We start from the raw sequence: 19,659 nt of genomic DNA on the forward strand, positions 1-19,659 counted from the left end.
ATAATAATTATCTATCTACAGCTTTGACTATCAATTCCTTAATTGATACCATGGTTCATACCAAGAACGCAAATTTTATATAATTACTCAGTTAACTATATAAAAAAGAAACTTTTGTTTCTCAAATCTGAAAAAATAAAAAAAATTTCCATTTGGATTCTTATGAATTGGAAAGGATTTCTAATTAGATTTATTATTAATAATGTAAATAAATAATTAAACTTTGAACACTTTTGGCCTTGATATGAAAAATGATTCAAATTTAAATGAATTAATTTAAATAGTTGTAAATTAAAAATTGTGTAATTACAAATTCTTTCAACTTCGTATTATTAAGTCCTGAATGTACCTGATTTAAGTTAGGAATTCTCAAATTAACAAATTTGCATTTCTTGCTTTGTAAACTAGAAACAGTGGTAAAATATTATTCCCTACAATTATAAAATAAATCTAACATCTTTTAGTAAATATTTACTAAAATTGCGGGTTTATTTAAAAAAATGGTTACCAGCTAAGTATCAAAAGTATTGTAGATCTAGCCACTACTTTCTGCTATCTTTCTGACAGCATACCGATACTACGTCGGAAAACCCACTTTTTTATGATGCTATGCACAAATCGACCCAATTTTTGGCATCTTCCTAAAAAGAGAATCGTTGCCCACGCAGACCATGAATCTAGGATCTGAAGAGGTGGTAATCAGACGGCACGATGTATGGAGAATAAGGAGGGTGGGTTAGGAATTTCCATTTAAGGTTTCCTTTTAACAAGTTTTGCAACGGGGGGCCGAGCGTTGTACTTTATCGTGTCTCTTCTCGTATCGCGGTTATTTTTCCTTTAATGCTCGGCTCAATCATATTAATCGTCTTCGATAAAGGTCGCCCATGATGGTTTCGTTAAGTTGGAGCAGCTGATAGTATACTAGAGCCTGTTGATCACACCAAAGACAGAGCAAGAGCTTGGATCCCTGAATATTCTGTTTTGATATTGAGGGTTGCCCGAGCTTAACCCGCGATTTCCTACGCTTAGGGTTATCATAGCGAATCCACTTCTCACCGCCAGTGACAATGCAATTCAGAAAACCTTTCCGATTTTGCCGTTGGAATAACTGTTCAAAAATGAAAAATCTCCTTTACACGTATTATGCCTCAGTTCGCACGGCAACCAATTTCCTTACTTTTGGGGCATTCTCAGTGCATGTGAGCGTCTAGAAATGGTTGGGCGATCAAATCCCAATAATTCTGCAAGCTTATCTTGCATTTGACACGGGTCTTCGCCGAGTCACCTCTCCAATTCCTCAACCTCGATCTTTTTTGGATGGTCTGGAGGTTCTTGGTCCTCCATGTCAAACTCACAACTTAAAAATGTTCGAAACCAGTACTCACACTCTTTAATCGATGGATTATGATCCCCGGAAGCTTCCAAAAGAAATCGATGCCTTCCAGCAGCACTTTTCTTCGAGTTAAAAAAGGAAAGTAAAACCTCCCGCAAATGCTGCTTTGTTGGTACGTAAGCCGAAATCTTTAAAGCTACAAAAACTATGACATGATGGGGCTTTGACATTTATATGTGACGAGCCGCAAGGAAAGGGAACGTAGGGTTAACAGGCACATTTTTCAGTAGAAGCGATTAAATAAACGGTCGAAGACAGACACTCAGAGAGTGGGGACAATCTCCGGAATCTATCCCCTTCATTGACATTTTCTTCTTCCGCGTTCAACGTGGCAGATGAGCTTTTGAGTCACACGAAAGTGTATCGAAAGTGGTGGGACTGGATTTCTCGGGCCATCCGCACGTATCGAAATAAGCGTTTCAGACCTCACTTTAAACCTTAATAACAGTTTTAATTTTGCAGATGAAATTTGTATTCTTTTTTAATACGAAAGAGCGATTCTAAAACTATCAATTGCATCAAAAACCTGAAAATCGATTTTTGTAACCCACAAGTCCCTTTCTTCGCGGCACGTCACATACAGTAACAACATTCCACGATGGGATATAGTAAAAGTAACGCCATCTCCTAGAAAACCCTCATTATTAATGCACGCTTCCAATATAATTCTTCTACTACCCGGGACAAAGAAATTAGTGTGGTAAGGGTAGATTAGAGGAAATGAGTTTCAAAACATCACGCCGACACTAATCGCTGATCAATCTCTCTAGCAAACACCCTACATGGAAAGCTTCGCAAAGACATCATACGTCACAGTTCCCACAAAAACGTAAAAACAGAATAATAATCCCACATGAACATCGTTACATTTTACCCCAATCACTTTTAATAAGCAAAGCTCTTAACAAGGGTCCATGAGTATCCAAGATCTTTCATATCATGCGCCTGTAACTCCACTGACATTCTTCGTCACATATGTCTTCAAAACAATTTTCCTCCACATATCCCTCTCCTGACATACATCTTTTGCGCCCGCTACATACATGCATGTTTTTATGCTGTTTTTATGCTGCCATTCACTTCATCAAAATACCCTTGTTTCGATAAACGTTTAACTTATTCTGACGTAATAACCTCATAATCTGCAAATGGCAACCAAGCACCTTCACAATCCCGAGGTCAACACCTTCTTCGTACACATTAGTCCATGTATATATTGAATAACCAAGAGTACATCAGGCACCTTTTTCGAACACCCTACCTAATATTAACACAATCACTCAGTTGCCAACTTACCCTTTTACCCACATGACTACCTTCATGTATTGCTTTTATTTCTTTTAGAAACTGACCATCGACTCTATATTCTTTCAAAACTTTTTAAACTTTGATTCTATTCACCCTATCAATGGCGTTTTCCAGATTAAAAAATACACAGAAGACTTTCTGGTCTAATCTCAAACGTTTTTCTATCTGCTGTTTTGCATAATTTATGTACTAAGCTGATAGCTCTATAATTAGGGCAGTTACCTTTACCACCCTTTCGCTTGTAGAGTGGGACGATAATCGCCTTTCTCAAATCATTTGGAAACTCCCCATTCATATATTCATTAACTCACTCAGTCTCTGAGACAAATACTCGTCACCGCTCTTAAGCATTTCAGCGGTAATGCCATCCACACCAGCAGCATTACCGTTCTTTAAATTCTTAAATATAACCTTAATCTCAAGGGGTAAATTTCTATTTCGCCACATTCAACGGGATTTTCTAACGCATTCTCTTCTATGCCACCATTCTTGCGTTTAATAATTTTACCTCCATGCAATTTCTTGTAAGTCACTCTTGCAGTCTTCCCCTTTATCCGTATTACATGTCATTTCACAATCAGTATTCTTCATTCCGATTACTTTATTTTCTAATCTTCTTAATCAATTTCTCAAATAGTTTATTAATTTCTGCAAAATCATTCTGCATTTTCTTATCTTCTTCCGCTTTGATTTTATACTTGCTTTCTTAAAATTGTCTTTTTGATTTTGTATTTGTATCCCTACATTTATTTGCTAGCCTAATTCACTCGTCATTGCTAAGAACTGTAATATTTAACATTCTCAAATACTCTCGCTTCTCCTTGTTTACAAATATGCGAAATTCATCTTTCCACGAAGCATCTAGTCATTCTTCCCACAACAGTAGTAAGACACACTTCAGACCTTTTACTTAATCCCTGACCTACATTTATTTTTGAAGCTATGAGGTAATTAACCAGTCCACATTTAGAACCTCTCATAAAACTTGTATCTTTAAGTAACGTCGGTAAAGGACATAGAAAAATTTCAGAGGTACCGGCTCAGATATCGAACCCCTGACCTCTAACTTGTATTATTATTTGAGAAGTTGTAGGCTCCAGAAGCTACGATCATGGTTCCTTGAAGCAACCAATCCCGACGCAACCGGAACGTATTCGTCGTCCACTCATGATCCTTCTATCCTAGAAGGTGAGCAAAAGCGAAAAAATTACGCAAGAAACTTCACACAACACTGCTCCTTGGATGTTGGTCTCTAGTCGCGGATGACCTTACACGGTAAAGGACACAGTTAGAAATTAAGATTTCACCTCTAGATACTTTTTTAGGGCTATCAATGTTTGTACAATGTTATGAGGAACAGTGTTGACGGACCAGTTGAAGTGAATTGCCGCGAATTGTCTAAGAGTTGGTAACGTTTTTCGCCCCGTGGGGGTATAAGTCTTAATTAGTGGAGAATATATCTGGCAAAACACCCATCTTTTGAAACCCATAAATTCCAGATGCCCTGTATGGGGTGTTTGGTTACCTGAGCCAGGTAAAAACTTTGAAATTTCAAGTGATCGTATAAGAGTCTTTTTCTTCGAGGGTCGGGTATTCAAGTCTATTATACTACTTTCAAAAACTAAAATATTATACTAAAATTAAAAAACTATTCAAGTTTATTATAATTAAATCGCCAGACCGATTACATGTGGATAAAACACTGCCTTCAAAATTGTGTTTGACAATGCATAATCTTAATTAAAATGTGTGTCCGAGCGGGTAGACGAAGAGCAAGGAAATAGCCGCATCATGCCTTATTATCAAGTCATGCAGTGTGTTATGTCCATGCTATCGGTCTAGGGATAGAATAATAATAAAATTGGGATATCAATAGTCGATCCTACAAAAGAATTGACTCTTACACTACCACTTGAAATTACCAATTTTTCACCCGGCTCAGGTGCCCAAATGTCCCAAACTGTACGTCTAGCATTATGGGTTTGGAAATATGAATAGTTTTCCATATATATTCGCCACTAACTACAAACTCCCTGGCTCAAACCGGCTGCCTTCCTACGACAGCAGCAATCACACTACGCGTGGCGTCATGCATACACGGAACTTTGTTGCTCTGCAGTTTCTAAAGAATGGACCGCACAACATTGTTGTATTTGGATTTTTGTATTAATTTTTTTTGTCTTATCTTTTCGTCTATCCTCCATTACCGGTGGTACCACAGGTCATTTCGGCGGACTAAGATGAAGACTAGGTTAAGAAAGCCCGAAAACAAACCACTCATAGAGTGTTTTGATAAAAACAATATACAGCAAGTGAGGAAACACCTCATCGTCAATTCCGATCGCGTTCAAGTCCCGGTGGTCGACGCCAGATCCGTGGATTTGGGTCTGCTAGCAATTTATAGCGATAGTGACCTACCTAAAACAAGCGAAGAGAAAAAGGAGTTAAAGGGACATAAAAAGAGCCTCATGCCAGCGAAAGACGTTGGTCGACGAAGAAGCCAAGGAAGAGCTATTAATGCCATCGCTATTGAGCTTTTTATTGTCAGCGTCATCTGTTTTCATGCACTAATTAATGTAATTGAACAATTTACAACAAAAACTTCAAAACTTATTCGTAATTATTTTAAACTTGACTATTATCATTAAAATTCATTATGACAATTTGGTGCCAATTATATGAATTCATTACTGTATAATGAAGCGAGATTGATTCAAGACAAAAATTCCTTTGTAATACTGCAAGTTCAGAAAAAAAAATTATATTAACAGATGGGACGAATCAATTGGAGGATTCGTCCGAAAATGATGTGGATTCGAATAAGAATGTTACTAAAGTTGCAAAACAAAACGCCATCAAAGGACTGGAGGATGTTATGATTTTTTATGGTAGAAAAGACACTTCTTTGTTTAAAATAAATGATTAAATTAAAGAAAAATTTTTAATATAAATAAAAATTACGTAAAATAAGACAGGGAGGCTGGTAGAAATATTATGTGGCGGTTTGTTACAGAGGGGAAGAGGGGTCTTAGAAAGGGCCTATAATCCGTTACGTATTTTAAGTTGATGCATGATTTCAGCCCTTTTGCAAAAATGTTGGGAAAGCATAAAATATATTATTCAAGTAAAAACTATCTTTCTGTGGCAAGAATCTTGATCGCTCAAATAGATTTTTAATAAACATTCCAATTGCAAGCTGCGATGTCAAAGAGTTTTCCCGATCTTATAATTGTATAAGCTCAGCTCAGTGTTGCCATATAACCGAAGACCCCTAGATTTGCTAACTTTGATTTATTAAAATTAAGATCAGAATTTTTTAGTTATGCAGAGATATTATTATTAAATTAAACAGCTTTTGAAAATTGAAGTCAATGTCCAAATACACGGATGGTGTAAAATATATTTTTTCTAATCCTATCAAAAAAAGGAGATTGCGATTATATCTCGAAATCTGACGCCACATTATCTCTTCACCTATTGGTTGGATTTAAACTCGCCACCTATTCTTTAGAATCGAGATCAGCGGAATCTATTATGAAGCCAATGCATGTGCACCGAAATGCGATCTAGAATCATTTTTAGGTTAAAAACAGATCTGCGTATTATGAAGCCAAGGCATTTCCACCAAAGTGACTGTAACGGGGATGTTGACTGTGTAAACAAGTAAGCATTTACAGCGTCGTATTGGCTATTCACGTTCTCCTCTTACCGATTGAGGGGTACACCTCGTGCCAGTCACGCTGAGTTTATCAGTTCTTAGGTTCATGGCAGATTTCTGAGTGATCCGTTTGGCAGCGGTAAATGCTAGAGATACAAGTCGAGTCTGCAGTTTGAATAGTGCAATTTTCACTTGCATTTCATTTAAATGAAATGAATAGAATTAGCTGTAAATTACATATTTATGTTATTTTTGTAACTTTTATTCACTATTTATTTAAGTGTTCTCTGTTCTATGTTGCTTTGCAAATTTAAAAGAACTGTTAATTATCTAAAGAATTTCAATTTAAAAATTACGAGGTTAACTGTTTTTCTACGAGTCAATTTTTTAATGGAGTCAACTACGAATGTCTTTTCAATGACTTTTTGCTATTTTGCTTTTCATATTTACAAGAACTATTAATTATTCAAAGAATTTCAATTTGAAAATAAGAGTTAAACCTTTTTTCTACGAGTTAATTTTTTACGAAGCCTAGTAAGAATATCTATCGGATGACCCTTTTCTATGTTGTTTTTCAAATTTACAAGAACTGTTAATTCTTTAAAGAATTCCAATTAAAAAATTAAGAGGTTAACCGTTTTTCTACGAGTTAATTTTTTAATGGAGTCAACTATGACTGTCTTTTCAATTGCTTTTTGCTATTTTGCTTTGCAAATTTTAAAGAACTATTAATTATTCAAACAATTTCGATTACGAAATTAAGGGTTTGCCCTTTTTTCTACAAGTCAATTTGTTTACGGAGTCAAGTAAGAATGTCTATCAGATGACCCTTTTCTATATTGCTTTGCAAATTTACAAGATGTATTAATTATTTCAACAATTTTAATACAAAAATTAAAAGTGCTCTTTTTTTAAGAGTCAATGTGTTTGCGGAGTCAACTAAGAATGCCTATCCGATGACTGCTTTCTATGTTGCTTTGCAAATCGACAAGAACTGTTAATTATTTAAAGAATTTCAATTGAAAAATTAAGAGTTTACCCTTTTTTGTACGGGTGAATTTGTTTACGGAGTCAACTAAAATGCCTATTGGATTACTCTTTTCTATGTTGTTGTACAAATTTACAAGAACTATTAATTATTTAAACAAGTTTAATTAAAAAATAGAAGTTTGGCCTTTATCATGCGAGTCAATTTTTAAAAAAATTCACTAAGAAGGTCCATTCGATGACTTTTTCTAAGTTGCTTTGTAAATTTACAAGGACTATTAATTATTGAAACAATTTCAATTGAAAAATTAAGAATTTGGTTTTTTTTTTTCTACGAGTAGGCTCCATTTTTTAACATAATTAACTAAGAATATCTTTCCGATTATTTTGTTCTATGATGCTTTGAAAATTTACTATTATTAATTCTTTAAAAAATGTTTATCAACATTTGTATAGCTTGGCTATTTTTTAAGAAACAGGCAATAATTTTTTACGGTGTGAACTTAGAATGTCTTTCGGTGATCATTTTCTACCGTACTTTGTAAATTTATAATAATTATTAACCATTTAAACAATATTGATAAGCATATTGAGGGTATGGGTATTTTTCAATTAATAAACACAATTTGTTTACAGAATTAACTAAGATTGTTTTTGCGATCACTCTTTCTTAAGTTATTTGTTAAATTTATCAGAATTATTAATTATTTAAAGAACTTTGATAACAAATTCAGAATGTGGCTATTTTTGAACGAATAGGGTCAGTTTTTTGTACAAATTTAACTAAGAATGTCTTTCTGATTCATTATAATAATCAAATTTTCATGATTTATTATTTAAATTACTTTCATGCGAAAATTAAGAGTTTGGGCATTTTTTTACGAGTAGGCCTAATTTGTTTACGGAATCAACAAAGAATGTATTTCCAACCACTTTTTCCTACGACCCTTTGCAAATTTACACTAATGATTTATTGTTCAAATAAATTTCATACAAAAATTCAGAACTCAACTGTTTTTTAGATTTTGAGATATTTGAACATTTTAAACAAATTAGTTTTGATAAGAAAATGTATGCACTATATATTTACTAAAAATTAAAAAAGAAATTAAAACTGTATAAGGGTAAAAACTTTCATTTTCATTACATCGAGTAAATGTTTATTTTTATTAATTTCTTCCAGTAATTTCATAATCTCTTCAGTTGTATATTTTGCTTTATGAAGATTTTCTGTAGTACATTTTCTCTTGCAACATACTACTCCATATATTTTACTGTGATTAATCACTCAGTCGAACATATGACCAGTATTATTATTACCTATTGTAATATGCTTTTTTATTTTCAAAACCTCGCTGAAACAGAGGTCTCTCAACTTCACATTGTATGCGCATTTGAAATTTTTTCTTTTACTAATGTGGGCCTAAAATCACTGCATGAATTGTAGTATAATTCAATTACAATGCGGTTACATACGAGTTTATTCGAATTACTCGCAGTGGCCTAAACATTTGGCCAGATGAGAGGAAAACTGCAGAAAACCACCTCCCGAGTTTAGCCGGGTTTTCAAAATTCGAGTACAAAACCCGGTCGTACGTCGTAGATGGTCACCCATCCAAGTGCTAGAGGCGCTCGAAATGGCTTGAAATTTGCACTCTTCTCGAGTCGAGATCATTTCCTATGTATTTCTATGAAAATTTGTACGCGCCGAGAATTAAGATGTTTTACCAAACTTGCATAAAATGTTTGGTGTTGCGCAATAATTTATTCTGCATCTTGAGAGGGTAGCCGTGCGAAGCCGTGTACAAATAAAAGTTACTAAAGCAAAAATTAATATCGCGATATCATATTAAAGCAATAATACCATGCAATTGGTATTATTGCTTGATCCTCGGTCTGCGACATTTTGCCATGCGACGTCACGACTTTGAATACCTAATACAACTTTTAACAGCACGCGTTATTTAAAATAGTAAATTTATATCAAATTTAATTATATTTAGTAGCAAACACTTTCGAAAACACTGGCGACATTTCTTATTATAATAGTTTCTACATTTTCATTCGAATTTAAAATTTTAGACGTGATTTCCACAAAGTTCCTTCTTTTGCTTCTGGAAAGACAAAAACACAGGAATTTCTCGTGACCGTGAATGGCTTACCGAACAAAACTTCTTTAGAACATAAACTAACATGTGTTCAATCACAAATTACGAATTCGCATGCATTTAGTTCGCCTAAATGATTAGCTAAACATCTAGTAACTATGCATCGTTACTAATAAAGCAGAAGAACGGCACGCCTATACCAATAGGGATTAAGCACTGATTCCAACACATAACCTAATAAAGGAAATAGCGAATCATTTCTCTCTGTTAAAAGTAAAATTAGCAAATAATTTGAGAGAGGGGGGAGGGAGAGGCTTCAATTACAACTCGACTCTACAACCTGAAAATAAATAAGGGTGAAAAAGAGCCACAATTTTTTAGAGAGTTTTGACTGCATAATCAGAGAAAACGAATTGAATGATAACCCCATCAAACATAGTGATGAAGAAATAAGATAATATTTTCATCAAATTATCACCGGAGCTGTGCCAGATGTACGCTTCATTGAGTTCAGTCTTAAACTTATTAAAGAATGAAATGGACATGAAGAAACCGTGAACTGCAATACTAGAATCCAGAATCTGCCCCTTTTAATTACGATTGATAAGACTCACGCGAGCGATAGCGAGCGCCAGTTCAGTCGGTATTCAACTGCATCAGCGCACGTACATATTGTATAATAGTCTCATATATTGTTTTGTATTCAGAGAGTTTTGCCTGCTTTTTGCAGTAAATAAATTGTTTAGAATCCACTCGAAAGTACTGTAGTATATTTGTTAAAAAATAAAGACATCATTGTAGCCCACACTCTGCGGCTCATAGACAAGAAATGATAAATAAAGTTTTAGTCCTACAGTATCAAATCCGCATTTTTAACTGGTTTATCAGGTTTATCGAATACCCAACTGATTAGTAGGCACATTATAGTTACGTCTAATAAACCACAAATAATTCAATTATAACACTAAAAAAATATATTATTACTACTTACGGGATCATCAATATTAGCTTCAGTGAAGTCACGTCTCACACAATCATTGTGCATTAAAGCGTCCCCATCTTGGCCGTTCTCAAGCCCATCAAGGCCATCAAGTTGTTCATTAGATAATAAATCGGATTCAGACATTTCTGAAACACGCAACAAATCAGATTTTTTATCGTCTATACTACATGCTCTGGGCACAAATATATAATTAATTATAACTTGTATTAAAATGTATCCAATTTCACTTTTTAATTAGCGGTTTGGAATAAAGAATGGCTTCTAAATCGTTCAATAGTTTAACAAATGTCAATTAGCCATGTGGCCAAACGTTTAAACGGTTAACTGTTCAAAGTCAGGCACAAAATCGATTCTTGGCTGGCCAAATAATATTCTATCGTTTAAATTCACCAATTGTCACCAACTGATTGTAAAGTTCTGTCAAACGATCTGTCCTATCTTTAACCTATCTCTTCAGGGAACAAAGTGATGTAACAAAATACAGGCCGATGGGCACCCGGGTGGTAACACAAGGATAAGTGCAAATAGCGAAGAGTATTGAATTTTTGCCTTTTATGTTTTATTCCCGTAGAAAAAATTGTTTTTATACTTCAGATAGTTTAATTTCAATGCAAAGAGGTATAAGAAAAAAGAAAAAAATGATGACTTGCAAAGGTAACTGTTATGAGCAGATTTTAATAACGAATAATCTACATTAAGAATATTTGTTGTTAAAGTATATTCCTGGTGTAAAATTGCTTGCTTTTATTGTTTACATGATACGTGACTATCAAAATTCAGAATTAAATGTTATTAATTATTCTATAAACAAATTTTATAAACAAATGTTCATCACAGAAATTAATAGGCAGCAAAAAATCTTTTTTTCTTCTACTCTTATTGTAAGGATGTCACCGATTATATTTTCTGTAAAGATTATACTATCTGTTGATATTTGTTTATCTGATAAGCCAAATATATGAACAAAATGACATTTTAGGAGTTTGAAACAAAATGAAACCGATTTTTCATGTAATTTGATTGCAATTATACATTCTGAAACAATTTTGTCATGCATTAATATTTGTTCATTTTATGAACAAATTATATAAACAACACATTTTGATCGTTTTCAAGCAAAAATAAATCGTTTTTTCATCTGACCTTGCGCAAATCATATTCACAAATTTAGCTATGCATTAATGTTTGTTCATTTTACGATCAAATTATAGAAACAAATGCACATTTTCGGCGTTTTCAAGCAAAAATAAATCGTTTTTTTCTTCGGACCTTGCTCAAATCATATTCACAAATTTAGTTACGCATGAGCATTTGTTAATTTGACGCAAAAATTATAGAAACAATGCATATTTTATACTTTTTCAAGCAAAAAAAATCGTTTTTTTCTTCGAACCTTGCTGAAATAATATTTCGAATGACATTTAATGGAAAAAGATTGCTATGAATTAATATATTTTATTTTATTACCAAATTGTACATGAAGAAATGCACATTTTCGGCGTTTTCCAGCAAAAATAAATCGTCTTTTTACCTGACCTTGCTCAAATCATATTCAAAATTTAGTTATGCATTAACATTTGTTAATTTTACGAACTAATTATAGAAACAAATGCAAAATTTCGGCGTGTTCCAGCAAAAATAAATTGTTTTTTTAACTGACCTTGCTCAAATCATAATTACAACTTTAGTTATGCCCTAATATTTCTTCATTTTATGAACAAATTATATAAAAAACATATTTTGGGCGTTTTCAAGCAAAAATAAATCGTATTTTAATCTCATCTTGCTCAAATAATCATGTTCACAAATTTAGTTATGCATTAACATTTGTTAATTTTACGAACAAATTATATAAAAAAAATTTAAGTACATATTCAGGTTGAGTATTCATGATTTTATTTTAAGTTCGTATTTTGGGTTAAATATTTAAGCATTCCAGTTAAATATTCACAATTTTTGTTCAAAATTCATCTTTTCGGTTGAAAATAAAACTTCCATTTTTCGATGATAGCTGATGTTTTTAGTTTGAAGTTTAACTATTTTGTTGGAAATTGATAATGTAACTTACAAATTCGACTATGTATTTAGTTGATAATTCATGTAATTTGTTGAGAAAGCTTCTTTTCTTGGTAGAAAATTACCTTTTTCAGTTTATGATTCATTATTTTTAGTTAGAAATTTGTCAGTTTCGTTGAAAATTAATTATTTAAACAAAAAATTAAACCATTCCATTTCCGGTTGAAATCGATATTTTTCAATTTAAAATTTAATTATTTCGTTCAAAAATCATGTGCTTTGTTAAAAAATAGTATTTTTTTGGTAAAAAGGTATTCTTCTTTGAAAGTTGATCTTCTTGTCTGCAAATTTCTCTTCTTTTAGTTTTATTTTCAACCAAAAGGATGACTATTTGGTTGAAATAAAACTCCTTTATTAAAAGTTAAACTTTCTTGTTAAAAATGCATCTTTTTGTTTAAAACGAAGATAAGAGAAAAATAATCAATGAATTATTCCCTCGAAAATAATTCTTATAAATAACATTAATATTGATAGAAATTTTATTTTGTTGAAAACCCGTTGATTTGAGGCAGAAATGTCTTTTATAACGGTACATTCAAGTATTCAAGTTAAAGGGTCATCATTCAAGGAAAAAATTAGTTTCTTTAATTGAAATTTCAACTACCTTGGTTTGGAAATTAATTCTTTGTTTGAAAATTTAACTATATTCTTGAAAACAGGTTTTGTTGTTTGATAATTATATTTTTCAAATGAAATGTTAACTACAGATTTCTAGTTGTTAACTTATCTACCATATTTCAGTTTAAAATTTAACTACATCATTGAATGAGAATTTATTTTTCTGTTTGAAAATTGAAACTATTCATTTCATGACTTGTGTTTTTGGTTTAATAATAAAGTTTCTAACATACTGAACTTTTTATTTTCGAATAAACATTCGTTACGAATTTAACTTTATTTTTGATACTTCATATCTTTTCTGAAAAATTGTTGTTTTTGATGCAACACGAGGTGTCTTGGTTGAAAATTCAACTCCATGTTTCAAAGTTAAGGTGAATTGTTGTAAGTTCATTTTATTTTTTACAAATTCAACTATTGCTTCAAAAAAAAGTTCTTCTTGGTTGAAAATTTACTTTATAATCAAAAATGCAATTATTGAAGTTCAAGTTTCATCATTTTATTTGAAAAGTAATTTCTTGAAATAAAAATACAACTCTTTTTTTAAGTTCGTTCTTTTTGTAGTAAAAAATTAATTTTTTAATTAAAAATGCAACTGTTTCATTTCTGGATGGAAATTTATATTCTTCATTTGAAAATTTACCTCTTTGTCTAAAAATTCATGTATTTGGTGAAACATGAGTCTTCTTAAGTTCTTATGTAGAAAATTAAAGTACTCCATTAAATGTTGTACTACTTGGTTAAAATTTCAATTGATTGGTTGATGGGCTTAACTATTTTGTTGAAAACTCTTTTTTTAGATTAAACATGAGTGTTTTTAAGTAACAATTTAATCATTCTATTTTTAATTAAAAATTCAACTATTGAAGTTTTTGCTTGGAGAAATTTAACCAATAAGATGTCACTGAATAAATTGAAGTTTTTATTTTGAATTTATCGTACATATTTGGATTGTAAATGCAACTGTAGGAAGGAAAGTTTAACTAAATTCTTTAAAATTCACATAATTAGTAGAAAATTTTACTATTTTGTAAAAAATTAATCTTTTGAATTGCAAATTTATTAGTTGTGGTAGAAAATTCATCTTTCTTGGTTGAAAATTCAAGAGTCTCCCAACAACATCGCTTGTTTATCAATATTTTTCTTCCGTAGTTAGTATTTTTCCAAAAATTTGCACTCTGAAATTTTGAAGAATCAGTAGAATGCAACCTATTTACAACAATTGAGCTGTAAGTTGTTAAGTTTTCAATATCTGATTCATATCGGCTTCTTTTAAATAAACAGCGCAATATTGCCAAATAATAGGAAATATATTCTCTTTCATTAAAAACATTTAAAAATTGCATGAAGTTTGAAAATAGTTTCTATAATCGGCATAATCGCATTTCGATGTTTAAAATTATTTAATTCTAAGCTAAAGTACAAATCTTCCACTATCTATGGGGAAAATATATTTCAGCATTTTCACTCTAGCCATAACCGGTTTAACTAGGCGTTGGAGGAGTCACGGGGAAACGAGTGACGTCAACCCATTGACAAATTTCCCTCTCCGCTTGGTTCGAGTGAGAAGAGCACATCTGCGGAAGGAGTCTCGAAAACCCAACCTGATCCCGAGCCAATATATCAACTTCCCGATCAAAGTCAAGTCGAGCTAAAACCAACACGATCCAAACCCGATACCGGAGTCTGGGATCGAGTCGGGATCATTTCGATATCGGGAAATATCGCTCGACGGCATCACTAGTCATTCTCGTCCTCGTTCTCTAGCTGTGTCCCTTAATTATCCTTTGATTAAATGCACTGTTCTGCATTTATCTAGTTCGAAATTCATACGGATATCATTGGAAAACTGTTATCTCACATCAAAGACCTGATGCAGTTTCTTGTTTGTACCAGCGTACACCTTCAGGTCATCCATGTATAGAAGATAGGTCAATCGATGACGATCATCACTTTCATGTATGTTGAACAAATGAGATATGCTATTTAGTGTGTTGCTAAATGGAATTAACGTTAAACAGAACCATAATGTACTGAAGGAGTCTCCTTGTAAGACACCTGTCCTAATGAGTGTTGATCTGGTTATCATTGGTTGTCCATGATTAAAATACTGGATTCTTATACCACAAAGCATCATCACAGGCAGTGAGGATATACCTTATCTGCACTGATAGCTATAAGGCGTTTATAAATTTTTGGAAGACAGGCTATCACTCACATATACTTAGCACCCTTGAGCATAAAACATGGTATCAGATCTAGGTGTTCGATGATCCTCTGAAAACTTCTTGTCAACGCAGGATACACACTCGTCAGGTACTTGCACCAGAAATTGTCCACCATATCCGAACCTAGAGCTTTCAAATTACTGGACCTTTTCAGAACTGCTGCAACATCTGAATCTGTGACGTTAGTCGAGCAGTAAGAATATCAAGTCTGTGCCATTGGAAGTCTATAATCTCATCCAATATTGCTGGTGTCAATATTTCGATGTTCCGAGGGTGGAAAACTTCAGAAACACGGTGTATTAGCTTTCTGGACCCTTTTCCTTCCTTATATTAAGTCGATCGACCAAATTTGCTCCTTACTTTGCTGATATCCAAAGTGATTTTCTATGGTGGATCGCATGTCCTTCCTGGGACAAAGACTGAATTTATTAGCATAGTTCGGCAGGCCAACCTTATAACAGGTGCCAAAACTGCATAATACGCAAGAGTTTGCATCACTGACACATTTAGTATTGCGTTCAAATCAAACTTATATCAAAAACTGCTTATATATAATGCTTACTGCTTATATCAAAAACAAGTTAATGTCCGAATGTGGTTTTAGTAGATCCGGTATAATTTTAAAAAATTTGAAATCCTCTGTAAACAAATAAAGCTTAAAAGTCCTTGAAATCTTTGAAATTCCTTGGCACTTACAAAAAACAGTCAAAATTCGTTGCATTTCTTAAAAATAGTAGCAAAATAGTTTCACCGTTAAAAAAAAGTGTCAAAGAGTATCAACAAAGGCGTGAGACTCAGGTTTGAAATAATATAACCTGAGTTAACCTTTAAGAGACGTCAGTATGGCAGAACTTTATGTCCTTTGTTGAATTTAAGGATGTATACTACGTACAATCAATCTCAAAAGTTGCCTATCTTTAAAATGATTTATAAAACCGACCAAAAAGTTCTATTATTAATTTCTGTAAATCTTGATGGAGGCTTCTAAGCAAAAGTGAGAAAAAAATAATTAAGGTTAAAATGGTTTATTTAATAGTAGTTATTTAAAGGTTTACTTTTTCCTTTCTCTTTAGGGAAAAGTTACAATTTTTATTTGATCCTAATGATCTAGGTCTCATTTTATTCTTTGAAGGATTCTCTACAATTCTATTTAGGTGTTGTTAATGAAAATTTAAACTATGATTGCTTATAACAATAAAGACTGTATGATTTCTCAATTCTTTTTTTTAAATAAAATCAACCCAAATAGAAATTTAGACCATCCTTCGAAGAATAAAATGACACCTTGATCATTAGGATTAAATAAAAATTGTAACTTTTCACTACAGAGAAGGAAAAACTGAACCTTTAAATAACTATTGTTAAATGAACAATTTTAGCCTACATTATTTTTTTTCTGAAGTGTGCTTAGAAGCCTCCATAAAGATTTACAGAAATTAATGAAAGATATTATTTGTTGATTTTATAAATCATTTTAAAGATAGGCAACTTTCAAGTTTGATTTACGTAGCGTACATCTTTAACCGAAAGAATAGCGTTTGACCAGCAAAGAATCGATTTTTGTTAATCGTTTAAACGTTTGGACACATGGCCGTTCGGAAGTTGGTAAACGTTTTAAAGATTTAGACGCTATATAGAGGTCTCTGCTGTTTGCGGTTGGTTACCATGACTCACTCTGTGAGCCGGGTTCTTTATATAAATGCACTCGAATTTCAAAGATACGAACTCTAAAGATATGAGTGTCTCGACTTCAAAGGAGCGAGCTAAATTTTTACCCCTCTTCCCTGCCCTACTTGAGAATCAGGCGCGCGGCGAGCGCTGCCGGTGACTTGCGTCCTATGGTCAGAATCGACGGGATGCCTCGCTGATTTGCGTCCTCGCCCTCCGTCCCTTCTTTCCCTCACCACTCGCCGCTTCACTCGTATTCCTTCAATTTTTACTTCCCTAATTTTCCCTTCGCACGTTTTCCACGCTTGGGACTGGCAGCGTTCTCTACTATAGTAATTTATACTTACGATGCTGGCGTGTTAAAAAAATGTAGGGAAGTATGTATTGTCAATAATAAACATTCAATAATATTAAGTTAATAATTATAATCTTCAAGCTAGGAAAAAGCCGGAAATTGAAATAAATACACAAATTTCACATATTTCCTATTGCATGAGCTATTTATTACACTTTGTGCTAAAACTGGAATTTCCAGAATACTAAAAATAGCCATTGTCACATAAAAAATATTAAAATATCTTGCTATTTTCCGTATCTTATTCTTAAACCTATACGGGTAAAAATTTGCAGGAGACTTCACGAATGAATTCCAGCCTAGTTATGAAACCTACTTGCAAAGATAACATTGCATCAATAAGAAATTGTTCTTTTTCTTAAATGTCTTGCCTCGTTTGACCAGTGCTTCTCATTTTTAAATAAGCTGAGGCTTTAACTTCTTTTAAAGCTGCTCTAAAATTGAAAATATTTGAATGGGAACAGTTAAACATTGCGCTCAATTTCGAATGATATGCTTCACAACCATGCGTTGTACGCGTTGTTTTGGAAGAAAATTTAGCCAAAAATTTGGGTGGAAAACTGGTATTACTTGAAATATAATTTTTGAAAACATAATTATAAAACTTGTTAACTGTATCGTCTGATGGTTGAACTGGCTTTATTTCTTCATTAAAAAATGTTTCAAGTTCGGATAAGTCTAAAAAAGCAAGACCAAAAAAGATTCTCAAAAAAGAACTGATTTCTGATTTTGCGATTTTATATTCATTGCTCAATCCGAGTTCTTGAATTTCCCACCACCAATATTGACCTAAATGAAATCAACAACTTTTAATAGGGATGGAATCGTTAAATACTGTGCGGATAGCTGTATAGATATCGATTTTAAAATCTACGTAAATTACTTTAGGACTGAAAGTCTTACCAGTACATTTTGTGCATTCAAAAGCTAAATAAGAAAGTACTCCCACATAAGAAGTCACTTTTTTGTCAACAAGCAGAAAAGAGTTATTGATGGTTTCAAATTTTAAGGCAATTGCCTCCTTTTTGAACTGCCCCTACTCCTCTCATTTTAGGTCCGCCAGTCAAGTGGTGGGAGAAGAGAGAGAGAGGAATACCTTTTGGCTAGGCACCGCGTCAATTCTGACCATAGGAAGCAAGTCAACTACAGCCCGCGCGAGTGCGCGCTGCCTTGAACTCGACGTGCGCGCGCGCGTAGTAGGCCTGTGTACGTTCTTACGCATTACCCTCGAAGTCTAAACGTCGCAGGCGTGGCAGCTCCTTTCACGATTGTATCTTTGGGGTTCCCGATTTTCTCGCATCTTTAAAGTTCGAGTGAAGCAGAGTTCAAGCGTCAAACACTCAGCTGGCACCCTTTATAAGCTTTTCTTAAGCTTTTCTAAAACACTATTTATTGTCACAATTTTCTTTCCTGGCATACCTCTTCAACTTCCTTCACGTTCACGCATTTTCTCATGCAAGCTATTGTGACTCTAAGGCTTCATATGTCTCTTTGAATTAGGATTACATTCATACATCCTAACAATTCTTTTCTCGGTTTGCCTCCGGGTACGCTGCCATTAACTTAACCTTGATATCCTTTTTTAATCAGTCGTTCATATTTCATTCTCTCAATATACCCAAATCATCTTAATAAATTCCTTTCATACCTGTCAAATAGTGTTTTATCTATACGGAATTCTTTGAGGATTCTTACGTTACTAACTTTATCAATTCGCGTTTACCGCAAACCACGCGCAAGTATTGAATGCCAACTGCGTTAATTTTACGCTTATCTTGCTCTTGGCATGTTCAGGTCTCGCTTCCATGCAGCACAGTGGTTGTAAGTATCGAATTATGTACCAACATTTTAACTTTACCAAACTTATTTTTATTTTTGATAATGTATCCCACTCTACCGATAACTTTCTTACCCTCATTTATACGCCTATCTTTCACTCATTAATGAATCGCAAGTACCTACAGTATCATTTAAATTGTCCCAGAAGGCGTCTATTACTTCACTCCTTTCACCATCAGTTGGGGAATAGCACGCTATGACAAATAATTGTCTGATTTTCACTTTCATTCTAACTCACAACAACTTGGGAGATACAAATCCTTTATCCCTGAGATGCTGCCTTGCTCCTTCATTCATAATCAAACCGTCACCCTTAACTACTACAGTCTGTCAAGTTAAAGCGTGGGTGGCTTTACTCGCAGTCGGTAAGGTGTATCGACATGATTTTGGTGTCAAAATATTAAGAAGAGCTCCCTCT

General features: G+C 33.3%; 1 protein-coding gene across 1 annotated transcript in view; it reads right to left on the reverse strand.

The window, feature by feature from the left end:
- LOC117171585 (polyadenylate-binding protein 2-B-like) overlaps window positions 1-19,659 on the reverse strand; it is a 113,553-nt gene that overhangs the window by 69,067 nt on the left and 24,827 nt on the right. Inside the window, exon 2 of the mRNA XM_033359029.1 lies at window positions 10,446-10,582. Coding sequence (XP_033214920.1) covers window positions 10,446-10,580 — 135 coding nt within the window. The 5' untranslated portion in view covers window positions 10,581-10,582. The remainder of the gene's footprint in view (window positions 1-10,445; window positions 10,583-19,659) is intronic.

The sequence above is a fragment of the Belonocnema kinseyi genome, chromosome 4, assembly GCF_010883055.1.
Source record: "Belonocnema kinseyi isolate 2016_QV_RU_SX_M_011 chromosome 4, B_treatae_v1, whole genome shotgun sequence".
NCBI lineage: Eukaryota > Metazoa > Arthropoda > Insecta > Hymenoptera > Cynipidae > Belonocnema > Belonocnema kinseyi.